Raw genomic sequence first — 23,412 nt, 5'->3', positions numbered from 1 at the left:
AAGACAATTTTCTGTCTTGTAACTAAATGTCAAGTCTCCATGATGGGAGAGATGGGAATCAGAGGAGTAATCTCAAAGGTGGCAGCACGGGTATGTTTGAGCTGATAGCTGCCGTGTCTAACCAGACAGAGTGTGCTCAGCCTCATGAAAAAGGCTCAGGAGAACACCATTCTGAAATAATCACCTGGCATTAGAGAGGAAGCTGCTTTTGAAAATGTATTTACACCCTGACTTGCATTTTACCCCGGAGTTTCCTATCACAGAGCATTGTGTAAGACCCTATTACTGGGATTCAGTGGTAACAAGCTGTGGGCTTTTCATCTGAGAAGATAACAGTTTGACAGATTTTGCCAACTAGTGGGGTCCTGACGGCAGAATCTTTCATCTTTCATGGGTGTAACAGATGATTAGGACCCCCCCACACACACACACACCTTCTACTGCCACTCCAACCAATCCCACCTTGTCAGATTTAAATTGCTATTCATCAAGTGAAAAAGAAAAGTGTATAGAATCTGAGTTGTTTGGAAGCCACATGGTATTTTTCATGTTACTCAGAATGGGAATTGTGTCCATTGCATTTGTCAGTGCAGGTGTGGTCTGTGTGTGTGTGTGTGTGTACGTGTGTGTTCTTTGATCACAGTCTGATGCATGCCACTGTCCATCGCACTGGTGACTAAAGCCAATTAAAGTGCAGTTACCTTCTGATCTGACAAGGCACCACAGAGTTTTCATGTGGACTGTTAAAGGTCAGCCAGGCATGCTAACTACCTGGTTAATTGTTTCTATCCTCTCTACACATCTCAGCTGCCTCTGATGTTTTCCCCTTACACAGTGTCATGTTGCCCCAGGGGCTGAACTGACATGCGGCGAGTTAGGTGGATGTTCCACCTAACAGAGAACAGTTAGAGAACAATCATGATTTTGGTTAAACAGTTAAAAAGTCAACTAACCAGGCCTTCCAGCGAATTACAAAAACGAAGCACCGCCGTCACGCAAAACACAATGTGAGGGAACATGATGGAGGAAGCAAATTTCTTTGCCAGCATATGAAAGAATCCACCTTGAAATAATCCTGTTCATTCCCATTCTGTGGAAATGGCATGAACGTAGCATCACTCCAAACCTGAACCACCACTCGCACAAATTTCTGACAAAAGCTGTATCAGAAATCAGATGGACATTTGTGTTATTCCCACAAAGCCATCTGCTGGACAGTGGGTTAATTAGTGTGTCACACAAAATAGCTGTGAAAAACAATAGCTTTTTAACTGTATCTTTGATGGCACTGTCTGCTCAAAAGGAAGCGTTTGCTTTTCAAATTCATAACAAACTTATTTAAGCATAATATTCATGTTTACCATTTGATGAGTGCAGAAAAAAAATTGTTTATCTCTTTTAGTTTGAAGCCACAGTCCCTTATTAGTGCTTGACAGTTATTGTTTTTTTTGTTTTTGTTTTTTTTGAGTGGTTCTCTGTCACGGTGTACAATTCATTTCAGCTAACGGAAAACCGCTAGCTAATCATAACAGTCGATGTGCCGCTCAACTGTTCTTACAAATAACAAGGCTATAGTATGTCACTGTCAACTTATGCCATCTGAGAAATATTTTCTATTGTCAGCGTTTCATTTTTTATTTTAAGCTACAATAAAAACTGTCAAAACAGTGGAGAAGTTGCCCCGTGCGGCACTGACATTCTTAAAATTATTTACTTGAGGTTCAGAGATTGTGTTGAATCACCAGCTTAGAAATGTGCAAAAGCTGATTATGATAAGCTGGCACTTACAAAATAGATCAGTCACTAACAGCTTAGCGGCTGAGTTGGAGTCGTTCAACAAACTGTGCACAGTGGAAACTATCAGGAACGATGAGTTTCATTTAAATTAGAATCACAGACTTTCACCATGTACACGAGGAGCTTTTGTCTGGTGTTCTGGTGATCTGCGGGTTTGGTTTGTTACACAGAGATCTGTGAGGATCCTTGTTGTCACAGTCAACATCCAGAGATGCTTCATTCCGTGCTGCTCCGTCTGCTGTCTGTTTCACTGTGGGTACACTGAGGTTCCTGTTTGTCTCTTTCTGCTACTGTAAATCAGTAAAAGAAAAAAAAAAAAAAAAAAAAAGAGGAGCGAGAGAGAGTGAGAGAGAGAGAGAGAGAGAGAGAGAGAGAGAGAGAGAGAGAGAGAGAGAGAGAGAGAGAGAGAGAGAGAGATGGATGAGAAATGAGTGAGAGTGAGTGAGAGAGAGACAGGCAATTATGGTGAAATAATGAGGGCCAGCTCAGTGCTCTCTCACTCCAGACTCTGGGTTACCCTCTACTTGTTATCGCCCTGAGTTACAGCCTGTCCACCTTACCAGGCCAGGAATGCCAGGACACCGCCACTGGGCAACACACAGAGACACACACACAGACAGACAGACACACACACACACACACACACACACAATATGACACAATTTCCACAAAATAATGAACCTAATACTAGTTCATACCATTTTATTGGAGTCTCATTTAAAGCTGACACCAGAGGTCTTATCAGGCATAAATGATGCTCAAACATCACCATGCGAACTGTATAATGGTCACATACGGTCCAAATGTCTTCTCTGTCTTCAAATCCCATCTGAGCCAAGGCTGCCACACATCTTCATCCTCTCATTATCTACCATTTACAAAAGACCATGAGTCAGCTATGCTAGTCGCTCTGCGGGGCTGTACTTAGGCAACAGCAGTGCTTTGAACCAAATATTAAAATCTGCATGTTATTTTTACTACGCACACCGTCTCTGCTGTATGTTAGCATGCTAACATTTGCTAATTATCGTAAAACACAACATACAGCTGAGGATTATGGGAATGTCATTGGTTTTGCAGGTGCTGGACAAATAAAAGATTTGACCTGATGACGAGGCTAGATGAAATTTATGGAAACATATTTGCTCAAAATCACAAATGTATTCCTCAGGGGATCAGCAACATTATCAGGATTCATCCTCTGGGATGTGTGGATGTCAGAAAAAAAAAATGTGCCAAATCATATGGTAGATGTTGAAATATTTCACAGAATAAGTGAAAACCTGCTGCAAGCGCACCAGGCAGTGTCACAGAATCAGGAGAATTCATCCTCTGGACACCATGGATATGGGCAATAAATTCTATGGCAATCCATGTAATAGTTGTTAAGATATTTCACTAAAAGTTAGCAGGATTAATCCTCCAAAGACTATAAATGTCTGCACCAAGTTTCATGGCAATCCATCCAATAGTTTTTGAGGTTTTTCAGTCTGGACCAAAGTGGTGGACTGACTGAGCAACTCCATCCCTGGAGCCATACCACTAGAAAAATGGCCCAATAAGACACTGAGGGACCATAAACTGGACTGTGTTCTGTGTACTTTCTTTAAAGAAATGTCTCCTCTGTGGGCAGAAGCCACTGGCGTTTGCAGTACACCTCAGACCGATTCTTAGTTTTTTGGCCAGATGTTACGATACATGTGAAGCACAGGTGGATTTTCAGCTGCAGATGCTGTGGCTTCACTGCCAGAGTCAGGCCACGCTAAACAGCTGTGAGTAATTTCTTAACAGTATACATTTGCAATCATGAGAGTTGCTGCTCTTTAACTCCACGCGGCATTAAATTACTGCAGTGTAGCTCATCTACCGGGTAGAATGAGCAGAACAATCCTACTTGACTATCTATTCATCCATCTATCTTCCTGTGGTTTTCTCATAGTTTTATTTAATTTGGATATTTGCGATCATAATATTCAGCCCTGACAAAACGAGGCAAATACGAAAGAACCTTGGGCTTATTAGATTTTAACAAGGTTTTCTGAGCATCTTTTCCCTGCAATAATTGCGATGTGTATTTCCCCCGACGGGCTGCGGCACTGTTGTTTATAATCACCCGCGTTCATCAGGATGCAAACAAAGTCACGGAGACACTCCTCTCCGCTCTGTCGCTCACTCGCAGTCACAAACTCAAACAGAAGACAAAGCCCACAAAATCAGTCCTTCATTATTACCAGCAGCACTTCATGAAGAGGTCTGAGGCAGATAATGACGGGGAAATGAACTTCTCAGATTTCTGTCAGAAAAAGCATATTTCTTACAAATGCCTTTATTTAAGTGTTGCCTCTGTTCTCTGTACGTGATTTAAGTGAGCGAACCTGTCAGCGTTTCTCAGTGACTGGTGTACAGGGAGCAGGAAGGTAAACATAAGCAAACAACGTTCATGTAAATTTTATTAATTCACGCATCATCTCCCATTGGTGAACTAGTCAGCTCATTGGTGAAAATATACAGTTAAAGGTTTTTTTTTTTTTTTTCCAAGGTAAATAATATGCATACATAACACTGACAGCAGCAGTAAACATCCTGCTGGAAATGTTTAGGCCTACGGGCTTGGTCTTTGAAGTTGCCTGTTTCAAGGTTACACCTGCTTAAATATGAATTTATTTAAATTCTTATTTCAAAACCCATCATTGCACTCCTCACCCAGTTTTTATGTGGAAGTATAAATGAAAATATATCGGCGTATCTATGTGATTGAGATCCCCTGAAGGCTAGCTTGACAAGGTTAACCACAGCAACAGATCTGAAGGGAGCGAGTGAGGTTTATTCTAGCACCATAACAAACTTCAATCAGCCTGTGTTTGTTTGTTAGTGGCAGGGTAAAGCATTTCATCAAAGAGGGCTGGGACAGGGATGAATGCCAACAGATGATAGAGAGATAGAGATAGCCCGGCAGAACAGAGAGAGAGAGACACACACAGAATCATTGCTGTTGTCATATAAAGACACATCAAATGGTCAATCAGTTTCAGAGCTGTGTGGCGACTGTACAGCGCCGCATCATTAGCAAGCCAGATATTAAAAGACAATATTCAGTACAGCAGGCGCTTAATTGGCATATCAGCAAATTAAAGAAATGAAGATCTTAGTCATTCATCTGCACCACCAGGCAGCCAGTACGGTGAAGCAGATGACCGCAAACAACTCTGCCAGACTGCAATGAAGACCGTCAGTCACCTCAGACAAACCAGACCGTTAATGTACCAGAGATACCAGCCAGACAACCAGTCGCTGAGGCACAAGGAAATGTGATGGAAAATCTGAACGCATCACCTGAAAATCAATTTTGCCTTTCACGAAGAGGACGAACGTCCTGAGGGATCATGGGATAATATGTGAAAATGGGGGGGGGGGGTGCTGTTTGTCACGCTGTTCATAATGAGCCCGCCGAAAATAACCGTTTTGAACTCGGTGCCAAAATAAAATTGTAGAGGTCAAAAGTCACTCCATAGCCCTTCAAACATATGATTGCAATTGAGTGACCATCTGGCGCTACAGGAGCCACAAGGGAAGCTCTGAGTCATAGGGAGAGTGTCAGTGGCCACTCGTTGACTACGACAGCAGTGCTGTGCTCTTGACTAAATGTACTGCAGCTATCAGTGTTATATTCAGTCTCTGCTGCTTCCACCTGCTGACCACTGAAAGACCCCTTTCCCTGGTTCTGATATTGATCTTGGTCGGGGCTTACATTTGCAAACTGCGTACTCTAAGTTTATAAGTATCGAGTTTAAGGTTAATTTCCATTCTCAGTCATGAATGATGCATGTCCGTGGCTCAGTTACAATGTCTACACTTGTAACGTGTTTCCCAGAAAGTCCACGAGTGCTAAGCAGCCGCCCTGCAGTGAAAGTGCTTGAGGGCTGCCTCGTGGACATTTTGAGCCTTTTATGCACACTTTCCTCCAGTTTGCAGTGTTGCATACTTGTTTGAGGGATTTACCAACATTTCGTAGAGTTCTGATGTTAAAACTGGAATGAAAAAAATAATGAAAAATTCACAGGCACTCTGGAAAGAAGAAGTTTACACATACAATGCAGCAAATACTTTGTTCTATCAAAACATTATGATGATTTGCTTTCATCTGCATTGATTAAACATTACTAACATGCTATTATTAAGAAAGTGAGAATCACACTCCACATTTTAGGTATTAGCCTTGCACTTCCACAAATATGCCTCTGCCCCAGATAACATGATTTCACTAAAGTGCTGTCGCATTCCTCATACAGAATTTGGACAGTTGCAGCTTAACTGCACTCACACACATTTACTAAGCCCTATATTAACACACACACACACACACACACACATTATTACAATTATTATTGCTGAGCAACCAGGTCATTTAGCTCTGTGAGGGTTCAGTGCTTGGGGGCTATGTTGCCAGTGCAACAGCTGAAACTAAAACTGGCAGATTTCTATAGGAAATGTTTGGAAGAAAAACAACAACAACAACAAAACAAGCTTCTTCATTGGCTTCACTGCCACGCTGTGCGCAGGCCTCAAGTCAAATTCACAACCTTTCCTCACTGGAAAATTTTCACACATGCACACAATTGGTTAACAAAGTCTTGTGATTAAGTTTCTGGTTAACTTGTAGTTTGAATGATATTATTATACAGCATCACTTCCACATTATCTACGAGGACAAACATGAGACCAAGACGAAGAAAATCCATTCTCTGAACTGAGCTATCTGAATGCTCATGGCTTTTTTTTTTTTTTTTTGTGTTGCAGTGAGTATACCTGCAGTTCCACCCAGTGCTGTGTTTGACAGCCTTCCAGAGCGCGCCACCTTTGGTTTTTAAATAAGTTCCTGGAGCTCTTAGGGTGGACGGTGAGACAAGGAGTACAAACATAGTCTTATTAAGCGTTTGGATGCAGACCCTCAATAAAAGCTGTGCTCTGTATATTCATCAGTGCTGGTGGAGTCTGCGAGTGTGTCCGTGCATCTGTAAGGATCAATGCACAAGATTAGATGAGATGCCAGATGGTGCACAGATTAGACATGTGACCGTGTATATATTTGTTGTGGCTTCATGCCTCTCCAATAATACATACTCCCTGAGCTGCTAATAGTACCAGTGCACCTGGAGCATATGTGCAAATAAGTTCATTGCTGTTTTTAAAGGTCTATTCTGGCCAAAGCAGAGGAGGACATGTTTGCCAAACCATTTAACAGCCAAGCAGAAGAAAAAAGAAAAAAAAATAGGCGAAAACTTCCTGCCAACTGCAGTAACACCCCAAACCTGTCAGTCAAACAGGATTGCCTGTTACTGTTCTGCGGACGCACACATAGGAATACATCAGCACACTTAAGCACACATACAGTCACACACACACACACACAAATCCATAGGCAAACTTAATTTCACACACAAGCCGACACCCAGCAACACACAGGCACCCGGCAAACGCATTCAAGCATTCAGGCAGATCGATAGGCTTTCAGGAAGCCAGCAACACCCAGGTCGAGCCCCTGAGGCTCTGGCCAAGTTACTCAGCACTTTCCCTGGCCACTCAAGAGAAGCCATGCTGGGCTCTAGGCTGAGAGCCAAACACAGGAAAGTAGCGTACGGTTGAGAACAAAACTTTTGACACAAAGTAATTCTGTCACTTCTGTGACAGCAGTCATCATTATCTCCTTAGTGAGTGCACAGTTCGTTCAAAATGTCTGGTTGAAGGTCTTGTTGAGGCACAGCCTTTGTAGGTGCAGTTAAAAGTGCACTCTGAAGGATTTGGGTTTTTAAAAGATAACATTTTTTACCATCTGTGAGGGTTGCTGCGTTGTATTATGGCATCTACACAGAATAAGTGCAGCTGGAGACAGTGTACCTTGTTTTCTGTTCCATTCAATTGTTATTTCTGTTATGCCTCTGTTAAATGTCATTCAGGTGCCTGCATTTAGACCATTTCATGCTTTCTGAAAGGAAGGTCTCACAAAGAAAAAACATCAGAATGAACCCATCAGGGACAATCCTCAATCTCCATTCTGGGAATGAAATTAAATCTTTCAAACATGCATTTATCTCATTAGATGTTGAACATTATTTGGATATTTTCAAAATTAGGACCATAGCGGACAATATAATTCACCGGAAATAGCTTTATTTGTGTTGCACTCAGAGGACAGACGAAGATGGGGAAGGAGAGAGAGAGAGAGAGAGAGAGAGAGAGAGAGAGAGAGAGAGAGAGCAAGAGAGCGAGAGAGAGAGAGAGAGAGAGAGAGAGATTTTGCTTGTCATGGGAATACTCTGACACTCTTTTGATCGACTATCCCTTCGAGGAAAGATTCAGATTTTTTTCTCATACTAGAACATGAAACATAAAGACGGCTCAGGAAAAAACTGAAAGAGTATTTCAAAACGGAATGATGCAATAATTATGAACATAAAACAAACTCTTAAGCACTTTCATTTAATTGTTTGTGGTTACATGACACGTTTTGTAAGCGTGCCAATAACAACCAGTTTCCACTGCATTTAATAAGTCACTGAAAACCATGAGCAGTTTAACATCTCAGTGTAAATTAACAGCAATTTAATTACGAAGAAACAGGTGATTTCTACAGTATCAGATTAAGCAACACTGTTTTCAGGTCTGAAACCCCACTATTTTCTAAATTTATCTGACTAAATAAAAACAAAATGTTCCAGGTGGAAAACATATACAAATAACTGAGAATGAAAAAACAGGATATTGAGAAAATGAAAAAAAAACAAACCCAAAGTACATGGAAGATGAAAAATCTTTTAAGGGTATCAAATTTAGTATGTTGTCTTTGCCTTCTGAGTGAGACTATGAAGCAGTTAATTTTAGGTTTGACCCAAAGATGGAGCATGAAAATATAAAGCAGACTAGACAGCAGTTCCAATTCTGACTGACACCTGTATCCTCTTTGAAAACTGAGAACTCAGGGACTGACTGTGTGCAAATGTTTGTGGTCTTATCATGAAGGAACAGGTATTCTAAAATAACACAACACAGCTGCCTATGTCTCGTCACTAAAACAGATCTTTCCAGCTCATAATTGCAGTAATACTTTTTGCAGTGCATGGATATAAAGTACATACAAGGAATGCATGGAAAGGGGGCTATAAAATAATGAGGTGCACATACTCGTGTGGATGGTTTGTTTGTGACAATAGCAGAAAAAGAAATATGTGGTACGTTTGATGGCTGTCCTCTGCAGCTGCTACTGACAAAAGACTTGTTTCCAGACAACAAACATGACTACAACTGGAAGAGACAACTGCATGTAACCACATATTCACACAGTGGGTTTTACATTTGCACATAAACACACACTTTCACTATCTACAGCAAACCCTGAAAATATAGAGCGACGTGAGCCAATAAAATCAGTCTCCTTGCAGTGTAAACAAAGAATCCTTAGTAAATGTAAAATGAACAGGTTTTAGTTTAATGGACCACTGCATTATGTTTTAATATAATTTCAGAATGATAAAGTTTTATACTGTATAAGCAATCATACCAAAAAACTTTTTATAGCATGTTAAACACTGGGCCCTCAACCTTTTCAAGTCAGGGTCTGAAAATCTTACATCTATGTACCATGTATTTCTGTTCTGTCTTTAAGTTAAATGAGGAAATATAAGCCTGAGCATTTTACATGTAAATGTTTTCATATACATTATGACTATTATTTAAATCAAAGTATAATTTCTCAAAGTCAGAATGAATTGTGGGTTTAGAGTAAATGCCACAATGGCAAAAAATAAGAAAAACAGTTAACTCCCAATGAGTCTTTTCATCATCAACAAATCATTTAATTTATTGTGCATGTGCTTAAAGAAATGGAACAACATCTGATCGGCAGGGTTTCTCAAACTGTCACACCAGGAAAGTTCTACTGACATGGTATCCAGCTGTTTGAAAGGCTGTTACAAGAACTCAGTGAAGCTGTCTCGGGCCAAGTTGATCTCCTGAGTGCTGAGAAACTATCCCAGCATAAAACCAAAGCTAAATTTAAAGTTTCTAAGGAGGGCAGTACAAAAGGTTATGTTCTCCAAAAGTAGACTAGGCAGCTCTAAAATGACCATATCCTCTTTAAAGCAGCCTATCAAACTGACAGATGTATGGAACAGAACAGTGTCCAAGATAAAAGGCCAGCTCAACAAAGAAAGCTGTACGGAAAACACTTTAAAACATTCAGCATCTCTTCTGGATTATGGTTGTGTAGAAAAACGCTCACGTCAGGGACAGTTAACTATGAACGAACTCCAGGCCCGTCTGAAGTCCAAGAACCAGCATGACTCTTGCTGCTCTCTCTCTTTAGCCCACACACCGCAGTGAATTGTTTGTGAAAAGGGGAAAAAGGAGGAAGTAAAACACACTGCAAAAATCACAAAACACAATCAGTTTAGTTCAAATAATGTGGATTCTCTCACACTCTAAATGGCTGCTTCAGTCAGAGTATGTCACCATCTTTTGCTAATGGTTATACGGTTGCTTACATTTGGTGAAAAAAGGGCTCTGCTCTTTGAAGGAGCTCTCAAAGCTTCCAGGCTGCAGGGAAGAGTCTGCTGGGAGAGCTAATTCCCCCCTTGATAAATGCCTACATAAACATTGAATCTTACTTGAATTAACAATACCAAAGATATAGTATATAAGGAGGAGGTCGGAGAGCTAAAGCTGCAGCAGCAAACAGTGCAGGGTTCAGTGTTATCAGTAGAGTAACAGTGAGAACAGCCAGGTTTTAAAAGCAGCCAGGTACACCTGCATAAATATGACTGCACGACTAGTCAGCTGGTAGTCAAACAGCTGACTGGCTGACTGCTACTTTGCAATACAGTTGTTTGCAAAAGCTTGGCAACCCCTGAAGAAATTAAATATACAACCCTCATTCAACATTCTTCAAATGTTAATGCACTGATACTTTTTTTTTTTTAAATTTCATAAACGTACAGTAGTCGTGGCATGTGCCCAAAAGTTTCGGCACCCTACTGAGGCAGTCCCTGGTAACCCCCTCGCGTTTGGCAAATGTTACAGCTTGCAAACACTTTTTGGAGAGTTTGTAATCAGACTTTGTCACCCACTCTTCCTGCAGATCAGTTCAAATTCTGAGATATTTTTACACTTGCATTAACATCATGTTGAAGATCTGTTGAAAATTTTCAGTTATCTTAAAGTCAGGGCACAAGCTCCAGCTTGTGTTTCTTGAAGTAGCTCGTAGTGGACTGTTCTGTGATCACTGTGCTGCTGTTAAAGCCAGGCTCTTTTCAGTTTGACTTTCTTGACATTCACATCCACAATTTGCTGATATTTGGTGGACTACATTCCTCCCTCTAGCTGTGTAATGTTTCCTATGCCTCTGACTGCCACCACAAGCCCAAAGAGAAAATATTTCCAGCCCCATGTTTACCAGTTATCATGGCATTCTTTTCATCAAATGCTGCTCGTTTTTTCTTTCCTACAAACTCACATTTGGTGACTGTGGCAAAAGAGCTCAATTTTAACTTTGTCCACAGCACTTGTTTTGAGAATGACTCTATTGCTTTGCATACTTCAGATGACTTTTGTGAAGAGGTTGCAGGTAAGGTTTCCTTCTGATTCCTTGTCCATATAACCACCACCAATCCTGTTTCAGCTAAACCTTCCATAGCCGTGCACAAACATTTGCATTCGACTGTAGTTGTGAATAGTGTAAAATGTATATTTTTTAAATCACACAGTGTAAACATGTGAATCCCACTGCTCCCCACCACCCATACACTTATGTGGCCGCCCTAGTGAGCACATAGAAGACTGCCTCTTCAAAAGAAGCACCTACTTTAAACAACAAATCCACAGGCTGTTCCTGAGCAGGATCCCAGCTGGTGCAAACTGATCTGACTGACTGCAGACTCTGATCATTTCGGGCCATCACTTCTTTTTTGAATCAAGACGTGCCAACGTCTGGTCAGAATAATACAATATTAATCTTGACAGTTCCTATCTGCTCGCCAAATCCTGCTCCCTAAATTCCTTCAAAGCTGCAATTAAAAGCATCATGTTACTAACTGATGAACACCCTCTTAGTGAACAGCCTGTATTGAATTAAACATGTGGAGTTTTATTTTTCATTCCAGGAGTGCTATGAATGATGTTTGTTAAACCTACTAGCAGATGTACTGCAATTTGCATCAGAAATGTAAATTTCTTCCCTGTTAAGTAGGTTAGCCGGAGCCGACACATGAGTATAGGAAGGAAGCACAAGTGTCTCTGCCACTTTCTCTTCAGAAAAGAGAAAGTGGCAGAGACAGAGGACAGACACGGAAGAGATGAAGAGAAAGAGAGACACAGAGATAGGGTATCACACGGCTGCCAGTTGCACCATGATTGCAGATGGGGTCTTGGCACTACTGTCCCTGTGCCCCTGATGCCGTGTGATTGCAGCCTCTACAGGCAGCCGTTCAGGGCTGCTGACGCCAGCTTGTATGCCAGTGAACCAAGATGCCACTTCACAGCCAGCAGCAGGTGTACTGACAGAAAGGTGAGATATCCATCTGAATGTCATGTACAATGAATATTAGGGTTGCAAGCATAATAAAATAAAATACAGTTTAGCATCAACGACGTTACCTAATAGTTTAACCAGTGGGACTGAAAGCACATTTGTGAAATGAACCATCTGTTCCTGACTGCATGTCAGCTACAAAAATTGTCTCTATTTATCTTTTATTTTAAATTTAAAATATTTTATATTTTATATCTGTTTATTCTGTGGTTCTCTACTGAGCATTTTAGTGTCTTTCAGCTCACTGTTTTGGTTTTCCTGGTTCCAGGTCATAACTTGGGTATAGTTTTCAAAGTTTTAGCTTTACTTTTCGATAATGAAGATGCAAGAAACATTTGTATTGACGTTTAGTGCATTATGTATACCACTTTTATGTAGAGGTAAAACCGAAAGTGAGTGCACCCGCAATGTTAGTAATAATGTATAACTGCACAGGAAACTTATGTATGTGATGGCACCATCATTCCCTAATGTCAGCACTTAACTCTGTGAGATTAGAAACTATCAAAAGTTTTCATAAACCAGAGCTTTACTGAAGAGCAAGTACACTGCCCAGCTGATGTGTCCGGATTTTGAATCCTAAAGCCATAATTCCCACTTTTAGAGGAAAATACGACTGTCTTACCTAATATTAAATGTAACTTATCATCACTCACCACTACTTTGTATTTTCGTGACATAAAATACTGTGAAAGTGAGTAAGGCTTATCTCATTCTGCCTCTGACATTTTGAAATATCCCATAGATATATCATCATGTTTTTAAATAATTCAGGAATTCCGCTGCATGATCTCTCTGTTACACACTGCAAATCATATTTTAAAGAGCCATACAGCAGTCTGCATATGGTGTAACTGATCATAATTCTAGTCAAAAATTTTCATGGCATTTTCCTTTGTCACTGATGATTTGCGATCTGCCATAAAAGGATTTGCTGCTGCCACAGCTTAATATTCCACTCTCTCCTCTCTACAGCCTCCACCACTCACTCTCCTCTTTCTGCAGCATCATTCTCTCTCCTTTCCATCCCAGCCCTCCCAACTATCCCTGGCTGCTGCCATCTACCAGCAGCCTCTGGCCACAAGTTGACCCATATAGGGTTGAATGTAGCTGTGGGCCAAATAAGTCCCACTGGGGACCCACATGGATTATTTCTTTATCTTGGTTCCTCTCCTTACCCACACTGCCGCCTGTTACAAACAGACACCTAGCCCACGGTACACATGTTGTACCTGTAATGCTCAGATTCACAAACATATTGTATGTAGAAACACCCACCCACACACTCACACACACATACACACTTGCATACCCACGCTTGCAATGGCCCCTTCCTGTAATTAAAGTCATTTGTCAAAAGCACACCTTGATTTATGGTCAAATTAAAAATACACCGGAAAAGAAGCTGCTGGTCCTGGTGACTCCAGCTACAGAAGGTGATTAATGCCAAGCCATTACAGGTGTGAGAGTGGCATGATCCGGGCAGACACCCTCTCGCACAGAGAGGAGTGAACGAAAACATCAATTCGTGCGTCCACGCTCTGGATGACAGAGTAGGTGTAGTGTAGGTGGGTGCTTGTGGTGGCACTGGGTAGGGTGGTTGGTAGTAGTGGATCGAGGGTACTGTGGGGCAGGTTCTAATGCCAAAATTAGTAAGTAGAGCAGCAATGTGTGGGACACAGCTGTTTTATGTCACCATAAAGCCAGGCTGTGTATAGCCTCCCTCCATCTCCATGCAGGGAATCTCTCTCTCTTTTTTTTTTTTTTTTAATTGACTTTCTCCTTTAGTTTATGCAAACACCACAAGACGGAAACACATTTGGCTATGGGCCTGAAACACAGTGGCATTTTGTTGAAGAACACCAATAAACAGTTGGTTAAAATATGCTCTTATTATGCTTACTGGTAAATACAATGTTCGTATCCCTGCTATTCTTCTTTTTACTGGAGAACATCTGATGTTTAAGTAAGAGTGGTGAAATAATGAGGTAGTCAGTGGCATTAAAAAAGGGTTTAAGAGATGTGCTAGGTGTTCCACATAGTGCTGTGAGTAATGTATTTAGTGGGTTGACTCGAGAAGAAAAGCAAATGTATCACAGCAATCCCCAGCATGAGAACAGATACATCTGAATGAAGTGTAGCTGAGCAAGTAAGCAACCTTTAAAGCAGCAAATAAATCACAAAACTCATCTTTTATATGCTGCATGATGGAGTATTTGATGAAAGATAAGTATGTCTTAGTGTGTGAGAGTGCGTGTTTTTGTGTGCCGTGTTTGCGGTGTAACAAATTCCCTGAACAACATCATTGTGTGTCCTAAGCTGGAGGGACAGAAAACTTTATCACATAAACTCAGAAAGCACAGCCGCGTAGGACAGAAGCAAAAAATAAAACGGATGAGAGAGCTGTTCCATTTGTCCAATTTATCTAAAACCACTAGGCTATATCAGATTTCAAGTACTTTTAAATTGCCTCAATGATAAAGTCTGAGGGAACACAGGCAAGAGACAAGAATCGTGCCAGCGAGGAGGTCTTTGGCGCTCAATGCAGTTAATATGCCTCAGGCCTCGTGCCAGCCAGGAGAGATCCACGTCCACAGACTGCTGCTGAACATGAAGTGGAAGGCTTACTGCCAGCTATGCCAAGCCTGGAGAGGGCCATCTCCTTCAGGTAATCTTTTTTTTAAGTCAAGTCTTAAGGAATGCTTAATTAAGAACTGTGAGTGATGCTATAGAAAATCCTAAAGGCTGCCATGTTTTTTGGGAGTAATCATGTTTGGTGGTGGGATTGTAGAAAGCCTCGCAGAGCCTTGGTACTTGCTCTGCAGGATACAGATAAGGTGGCTCTCCTCATTTCTTCTCCACGTTTTATCGGCTGTCAGCGCGGCATGCCCTATAGCTTCCCAGCGCACCATAAAATCAAAACTGTATTTTCACCTAAGGTTTGCATAAATTAACAGAATGTAATGTCTTTTTTACGATGGCCTCTCGGAGAAGGCATACTCCTGGCTATAAACGTTCATGAAAAAAGTCTGGTTTCCGCACAGTAACAGCATTACTGATATTATGAAGTACCATTATTTCTGACAGCCTGCCAGCCTGGTGACAGCGAACTGCATCAACTTTACTGCCACCTCTGAGAGGGCAGCAGCGAGGCAAGAAACAAACAGCTTGCAAAACTAAGGTGAGCTATAACACCATCTCAAAATCAATACATCTCATTGCTGTATTTCTCCGCATCATGGCAGAACCCACTGAGAGAAAGAACTATTAAAGTAACTTTTCAGAACTGAGAACCTAATCCATCCTTCAGTAAATGTCATTCACCGCCTGCTCAGGCTAATGCGTCCCCGACCCCGTGGAGACACTGTTTGGTATATGGAACACTCAACACAAGGAATACGGCACTTCTTTTAATAAAATGTATAAAGGTGAAGCCCGTGTTCGAATTCCTCCTTCAATCTCAAGGCATGGCTCTTTCTGAAAAACAGGTCATGTTTTTTGTGCGTCCACAATACGTTTCCCAATGGTGGTTGCCGTTGCAGTTCAACAGAGACAGTCTAAGCACTGAATTGGCAGCACGGCATCTAGAGCGAATAAAGGATCAATTTTGTTGAGCACAGTTATTTCATAAATTGGAGTCCATTTTCCATTGTATTCATTATTCAGCAGAAATGGCATTCCTCACCATCGGGTCAAACGTCTCTTTACACCTGAATAAACTCAACTCCTTTGTTAAAAAAAAAAAAAAAAAAAAAAAAAGGCTATTTCCAAGCTGTTCTATTAAGCCTTTGTTTAGAATGGTTTTCAAATTGAGCTATAGGCTTTAAGGAGCGTGAGATTAACTGTGTAATACTTCAATCTCGCAACGCAGATGCGCAGAGTTTAGTCTAAGCCTTCAAATTATCTGTTGGTACATGATATTTGGATGAAAGTGATTTTATAAGACTAACATAGTCAGTTTCAGTGGTGAAATCAGAAGTGGCTAAATGCTAAACCTGAACTGTGTGGTTGGTGCATATTAGGTCCAGTTTCACCGACTGAAGGTGACACCACTGAGACTATACAATCAAACTTTGTAATCTAACGGGGATAGAGATGGAGTATGCCATTTCTCCTGAAGACCTTGTATCTTACACGTGCTTTCTAATAATATCAAAATGTCTGTACATGTACTGTTGGAAGTTATGAGTTTTCTGAGGTCATAAGGTGAGAAAGAGAGAGGCATGTTCTCCACTGGCATTTGTGACCTACGCTTTTTCCATTTGCTTCTATTTGCACATGCATCAATTTTTCATGTACACAATGACCGGCTGAGTAAGAGGAGGAGGAAGAGGAGAGGTGGAGTGCACAGAGGACAGTCGAAACTGAAAGATAAGTAGCAAAAGCAAGGGAAGAGCCGTACAACTGTAGTGACGGGAGTTTCAAAATGAAGAGCAAGGGTCGAAGAGTGGGAGAGACAGAGAAAGAGCGAATGTTTGCACACTGCATGTGCATGTGTTTGTTTCTCAGATATGGCCATTAGCCATGATGGATGTCCTTGAACCCAGGTCTGCGCCAACAGGTATCTCTGGCTAACAGACCGCCCCTCCACTGGTAATTACACAGGGAGGTCTACAGCAGGTGGCACAGGGCTGAGGAGAATTTACATAAATCTGCATGTGTCACTGGGCCTGGCTGCAGCCTCTGGCACTCGGTAGGAATCACGCTCACACTCAGCAGACAATTTGTTCAAATTTAACAAAATGAATGGTGGGAAGGTAAAATAGTCTCAATTCTCTGTCTGAAATCCATATATATATTGGAGAATCCACACTGAGTTATTTGTGTTAACAAATGGCTTTCACATTTCTTTGAAGTCTCACACACACACACACACACACACATTGCAAGCTGTGAACAAAACTCAGACACACTGTCATGTACACATGCTGTTATTTCACTTTGATCACTGTTCTGAAGCTTATAATTTGCATCTGATCCTTCCAAGTATTACAAAGCAGTCACTGACATAAGCAAAGACACAAATTCTATATCTTTCATGTTGGACGCTGAAATCATGTGCCTTATTTGTCTCCTTTGCAAATTCTTTTTGAAGCATCATCAACTAAGTGTGTGCACAGTTTCCATTGTTTTAAAATCCACAGGCACATCCATATTTATGCTTGTACTATATATGCATGCGTGTGTAAATGGGCACTAGCATGCCTATGCTTTTGTCCATAACTTGTGAGCAGTGGGACCCCCCATGGTGAGAGGTGTTTCTGCTGACAGGAGTATATTCAAGGTAATGGAACCACTCTGTCGTCCCAGAGCAGAGCACTAAAGCAGAACTGAGTTCTGTCTCCTACTACACGCACCACTGAACCTCCAGATGACAAAATGCCTCACTGGCTGACCGAATCAAACACAATAAAGCCAAAAGAAAAAAAAAAAGAAAAAGGGAAAGAAGACTGAAGGAGAAAATGCTCAGATTTGTCACATTTTGCTGTCTAGGTAGGAAAGTATGTATTTTCAATTGGAAAAGCTGTCTGTCAGTAGAGTGGTACTTAAAAAAAAAAAGTTTGTGCGGCGTAAGAACACCACTACAAGCACTGCATGACACTCGAGCCATAAAATAAGTAAATGTGCATGTCACTGAAGCAGGTAATGACATTCTACCAGTGTAGCCTCGTAATGTGGAGAACAACACAGTGGGATGATGAAATAAATGAAGAAGTGGTTGAATAATGAGTGTGGAATGAAAACAAGTTTCACAATAAATGACAGACTGCATTAACAAACTATGAATTATTCCCATTTGAATTTACATATATTTCCATTGTATTTCATCATGTTGTACATTAAAAAAAAAAAAAAACGGCAGCAACTCAATGCAAAAGCGAATGAATTATTAAGCAAATGAATTAGTGAAAACATCCTCGGCTCTGTCGTAAAGCTACCAAAGCTACCGGTTAGCTGACTGCACATTGTTGATGTCTGTAGAGAGACTTGCAGCCCCAGAGGAGCAGACTGCTAGCCAGCATACATTATTGCTGATCTCTGTGGAGACAGAGTGGAGCTGTGTAGATAGGCATTGCCGGAGGGTCCCAGAGGAGCAGACTGGACCAATAAGTTGTGGCAGCAATAGAGTTGAGATTGGACTTCTGTGGTCTGAGTTTCGCAGTGCAGGAATCTGTGGGAAATCTGACTGGTCACCGCAGTTTAAAAAAAAAAAAAAAAAGAAAGAAAAAGTGTGACGAGGCTGCCTCCCAACCGGCTCAGAGATAGAAGTTAGCCTCCATGGCAACGACACCTCAGCTGTGAACCACCAAGACCTTCCTCTCAACTCCACCTCAAGTCTTTAACATTTCCATTATAAACCTGCTGAGATCAAACACACATTTCTGCATAAAAACGGGGAATATATCTCAGAGGCTGCTGGGGAACGAGTCCTCCAGAAGGCTATGTCGACTCGATCATGGTAACCGGTGTACAGGGACCGAAAAGCTCCAGCATGGCAAACACACATGCATATGAGCACACATCACATGCACAGTTAACTGAGCCTCCCAAAGCTGTCTACAGGGGAGGAACAAAAGAAGAAGAAGGGAAAAAAAAGACTTTTGTAAATATCATCCAATCAAGGAGAATAATTCATTTGCAGACGCAAATTATATTGTTGTTGTTGTTGTCGTCATTGTGTTGTAAAGAAGAAACCAGTTCTATCTCCTGTTTATTAACAAGAATTCATATGAATTCTATTGAATGTGAAGAACAAAACAGTTCCAACACACACACGCACACACACTCCATCATCTTGACCTGGGGGGCAGGGGGGGCAGGGGGGCGCTGGCTTTGCTCTGTTCATCTCCCCTGGATATGCTGCTAGTCAAATCCTCAGGAGCCAGACAAGCAGAATGAGGGTTTATTTGTGTATGTGTGTTTTGTGTGTGTGTGTGTGTGTGTGTGTGTGTGTGTGTGTGTGTGTGTGTGTGTGTGTGTGTGTGTGTGTGTGTGTGTACACACCTACGTGCAGATTTGTGTTGTGGAATGACATAATTTAAGAGAGGAGGAGCAACAGGGTAAACTTCAAAGCAAAGCAGAAAAAGTTTCAGATTCAAAACAGCTATATATGTATGTGTGTGTGTGTGTGTGTGTGTGTGTGTGTGGTTGGGGGGGGGTGGTAGCACGCGTATGTGTGTGTGTTCTGTCCATTTTCACTGACCTTGTATGAGCGGCTGGCCTTTCTGGAAGGGTCCACTGTACGCCACCTGGTAATGTTTGACCTGGAAGCCAGGCACACAGCCCTCATGGCCTCCATCCTCTTGGCCACCCACATGAGCAACCTGCGACACAGACAACAAAGGGAGAGGTCAGGATAATACACATGAGCACATTGTTTCTGTGAAGATAAACCTGACAGGCACAGGCAGGGGATAGAATAACTAAATAAAAAGGTTTCCCTTTTAAAAAAAAACAAAACAAAACTAATCCTTATTAATCCCAAATAAACAACATCAGGCTGAAGCAGATGCACAAACATGAAGTGACAGAAAAAAAAAAATCAGTGCAGAAGAAACTTTCTCAACTATTAAAAAAAATAAAAAATAAAAAAACACCGTGCTGATTTAGTACTGCACTTTTATAACGTTGTCAGACTCACAGGGGATAAGAATCGATGCAGCAAAACCAGGGACATCATGTTTTTATTCAAGGCACTGGTCTAATAACTATTGCTGTTTTTAGGCTTCTTGTGGTGAAAGTCTGGGAAACTTTTACCCATCAAAAGGACCAGTTTTTATATTTCTGGTAAGTGATGAAAAAGTAACTGCACAACAGTTACACTTCAAAACTGAGCAGCCAAATTTATACAATAAATTAACACAGTTTCAATATTAATCCCTGTATCCTAGTTTCACATGCAAGTCATTTCCCTCTCTCCCTTTACTTTGAAATAAGTACTTAGTTGTATAAAGTACATGTAATTAGAGACTTGTGTCAAGGTCAAAAGCACAACTGTCACTTTGATAATTAGAACTAGAATTTTGTCCTGTGATTTGGGGTGGATCAGGCTTATACACTCATGTTAAATAAAAGACAACTATGATTTAATTCAAGGTTCGATTAAAAAAAAAAAAAAAAGAATGTGTTCAATGGCTTCTCGTTTTTTCTTAAAAATTCTGAAGGTCAAGAAATCGTTTGGCTGTTCTTTCGAATTTTACAACTTGAATTAGAACAGACTAAAGACTAAACACTGTGTTTACTGACTTTTCATGGATCCATTTTCTCTTTAAATCACATTTACTCTATTTAAAATTTGTGTGAGAAAAATAAAAACAACTTTAAACTCTTTTTGCCAAACCAGCTTTCCTTTACAGGGCTGACATTCCCATGGAAACGGACTGTAAAATGCTGAGCCTCCACTGATTCTCAGAAAGGGACCAAACATACTCAGTGCAGACACAGAGCAGCATAGGTTAAATGTAAGTATGTGATGCATTAATAACAGATATGGCTCATGCTCTTTCTTTTAGACAGCACAGTATTTTTATTTGTCATTTCACATTGTATCAGTCTCTGCTGTGACCCATTTACAATTGCAGCTGCATTTGTCTTTCATCTCTTATTGCAAATAATAATTTCATTAGCTTATGCGGTTTTAACAAGATGTCAGATTCAGGAAAAAAAAGCACTTTCATATAACTCATTGAAGAATCAACTCACGTTATTCCTGTGTGAGTTCAGCACAGATTTATAGTGCTTTCTCCCAAATCTGAAGTTAGAGGTTGAACTGGCAGAGATAGTACGGATGACTGCATGCACTGTGGTAAATTCTCAAGGTAATTTACAATATATTACATTTTCTTGAGATGTAAAGCTTATATTGTCTGTCAGACTGAGTTCAGGTCAGAAATATTTTGTAAGCTGTCAGCTAAAATTCCAGGCTGAAACTTCAGCCCTGTGAAGCACTGCAAGAGGGAAAACAGTGAGAGAAAGGGAGAGATGCTGCTTTGTGATTACAGGAACTGGTTCACAATACTTGGACAGAAATCATAATATAAAATACTATAACTCATAAAACACAAGGCCATAAGAGACACAACTAACACACTGTTATTTAGCTAACTAAGGTAAACCCCCCCTATAACCCACCAGATGCCCAAGACTTTCCTGAAATCTCCAGTGTGAGGTATGTACATTCATGATGTGTGTGTTCTGTGCCTCAGGCTGCTGAGCTGGCTTTATTTTACATTACAGACATCCTGTCAAGCTACAAAGTCTCCCCAGTCAGGCTGCATGCCTATGTGGGAGTTAAGACCAAAAAAAGCCCTGTGTTTAAAAAGAAAAAAGAAGCAGCAGCAGCAGCAGCAGCAAGGGTCTGCATTAGTGGGGCGCATTCCTTCAGGCTCCCGGGAGACAATTAGAATACAAAACAGAATACACATGCACAGTGGTGCATGTTTATAATCTACTATTATGAGTCCCTGCTATAACTTGCATAAATTTGAAAGACTGGACCTTAAACAGCATCAGTACAGTCAGTGTAGTTCAGTAGTCAATATAACTGCACAGTAAAGAAGCTATCTCGTAACCTTTGTGTCTCACCAGAACACTTTATTGTGTAAAGCACAGAGGACAAGGCGTTATCTTGACTGACGCAGTGTCATGTCATCGTGAATGCCATGACACAGCGTCCCGCCTGTTTACAATGAGGTGAGGGGCTTTGCTTCAACACAAGAAGAAAACTCACTCATATTATCAGAGTTCACTGGTCAAGAGATAAGTAACCACAGTAGCTACTGTGTGGGATCACTATGCAATTCAAAGAGCCACTTTAGAAGCAGAGTTGCGTTGCATTTCTGGAAAACTTGACAGACGTGTTACTGATACTGCAGCCGTCAAACGCACAAGTTTGATGGTTTTAGCAAACCCAACGAATCGGAGTGACTTTCTGGAAACGACCCCGTCCCTACAGCATGTTGGTCAGCTTTGCATTGTGTGCTGGGAAACGATTAGTGAGAAGAGAGCAAGGAGGTGAAGAGAACCATTGATCATTAATAGATCCACCCAGCATCGTGAAAAGGTTTCAACATAATGGACTGCAACCACACTAGATGCAGGATGCAGGATACACTAGGATGATAGATGCAGGATTTTATCCTTCAGTAGTGGTCTTTTTTTTTTTCCACCTCTCTATAGTAAATGTGATTGTGTAAATTTTATTTAAATGTTGCATCTTGATGAAAAGACTGAAGGTTTATCAAAAAGTATCATGTTTTTGCAAAAATCCACAAATCAATCTGGGAAATTGCTATCATCACACATTAGGTGCTTGAATTAGACACAGCATACAGCACGGCATACGTGATATCTATCTGCCAAACTGTGCCATCTGTCACCAGTGTCAACCAGTGACATCCCACCTGCTCATCTTCTCTTCTCTATCTCTTGACCTCCCTCCTCTAATAAGTCCCCTGGAAATATCAAAAGAGCTGTAACAAACAGGATGATAATTGGATGCTGTCTGTCACAGAGTTACGATCCTTTACAAGATGCTTACACATTCTCAAACATTCACTGATACAAGTGCAGAGGTGTCAAGACTACTTTTATTCAGTGAAAAAAAAAATTACAGTGAAATGACACCAAGTATCATTTCCATTTAGTCGAAAGGAGATAACATTTCATGGAACCGTGCTAAGATCAATATAGGACTCATCATTTGCACAAAGTGCAAAGTGTTTCTCATCCTGGAGCAGCAGGACCAGAGCAGTGATCAGTGAAGACTGTGTTCTTTGTCTATGGGCTGCTTTATTGCAAAACACAGGATACAATGGAGGGGAAACGGTGCTAAGGCCAATGTGTGTTATTTGTCTATTGTTAGTTGGTAATTGTCATTATGTCACTATCACATTAAATGACAATGAGTTATGGCTATTTCACTTCTTAAACATTTTCCAAAGTTAGGGGAAAAAAACTCAATTACAGACAAAGTAACATTTCATTGGAGTGACAGTTATATGACGCATGTTACAAGACTTTCACACGGCAGCGTC

The 23,412-nt window shown here is 40.9% G+C and overlaps 1 protein-coding gene across 2 annotated transcripts in view; it reads right to left on the bottom strand.

The window, feature by feature from the left end:
- Positions 1-23,412, bottom strand: part of cdh13 (cadherin 13, H-cadherin (heart)) — a 305,886-nt gene that overhangs the window by 198,844 nt on the left and 83,630 nt on the right. For both annotated transcript variants that reach the window (XM_041038356.1, XM_041038357.1), the window contains exon 2: positions 19,581-19,701. In XM_041038356.1, coding sequence (XP_040894290.1) covers positions 19,581-19,701 — 121 coding nt within the window. The remainder of the gene's footprint in view (positions 1-19,580; positions 19,702-23,412) is intronic.

This window comes from Toxotes jaculatrix, chromosome 5, assembly GCF_017976425.1.
Source record: "Toxotes jaculatrix isolate fToxJac2 chromosome 5, fToxJac2.pri, whole genome shotgun sequence".
Classification (NCBI taxonomy): domain Eukaryota; kingdom Metazoa; phylum Chordata; class Actinopteri; family Toxotidae; genus Toxotes; species Toxotes jaculatrix.
Note: the sequence above shows the minus strand (reverse complement) of the source record. Positions and strands in the feature narration are given on the sequence as shown.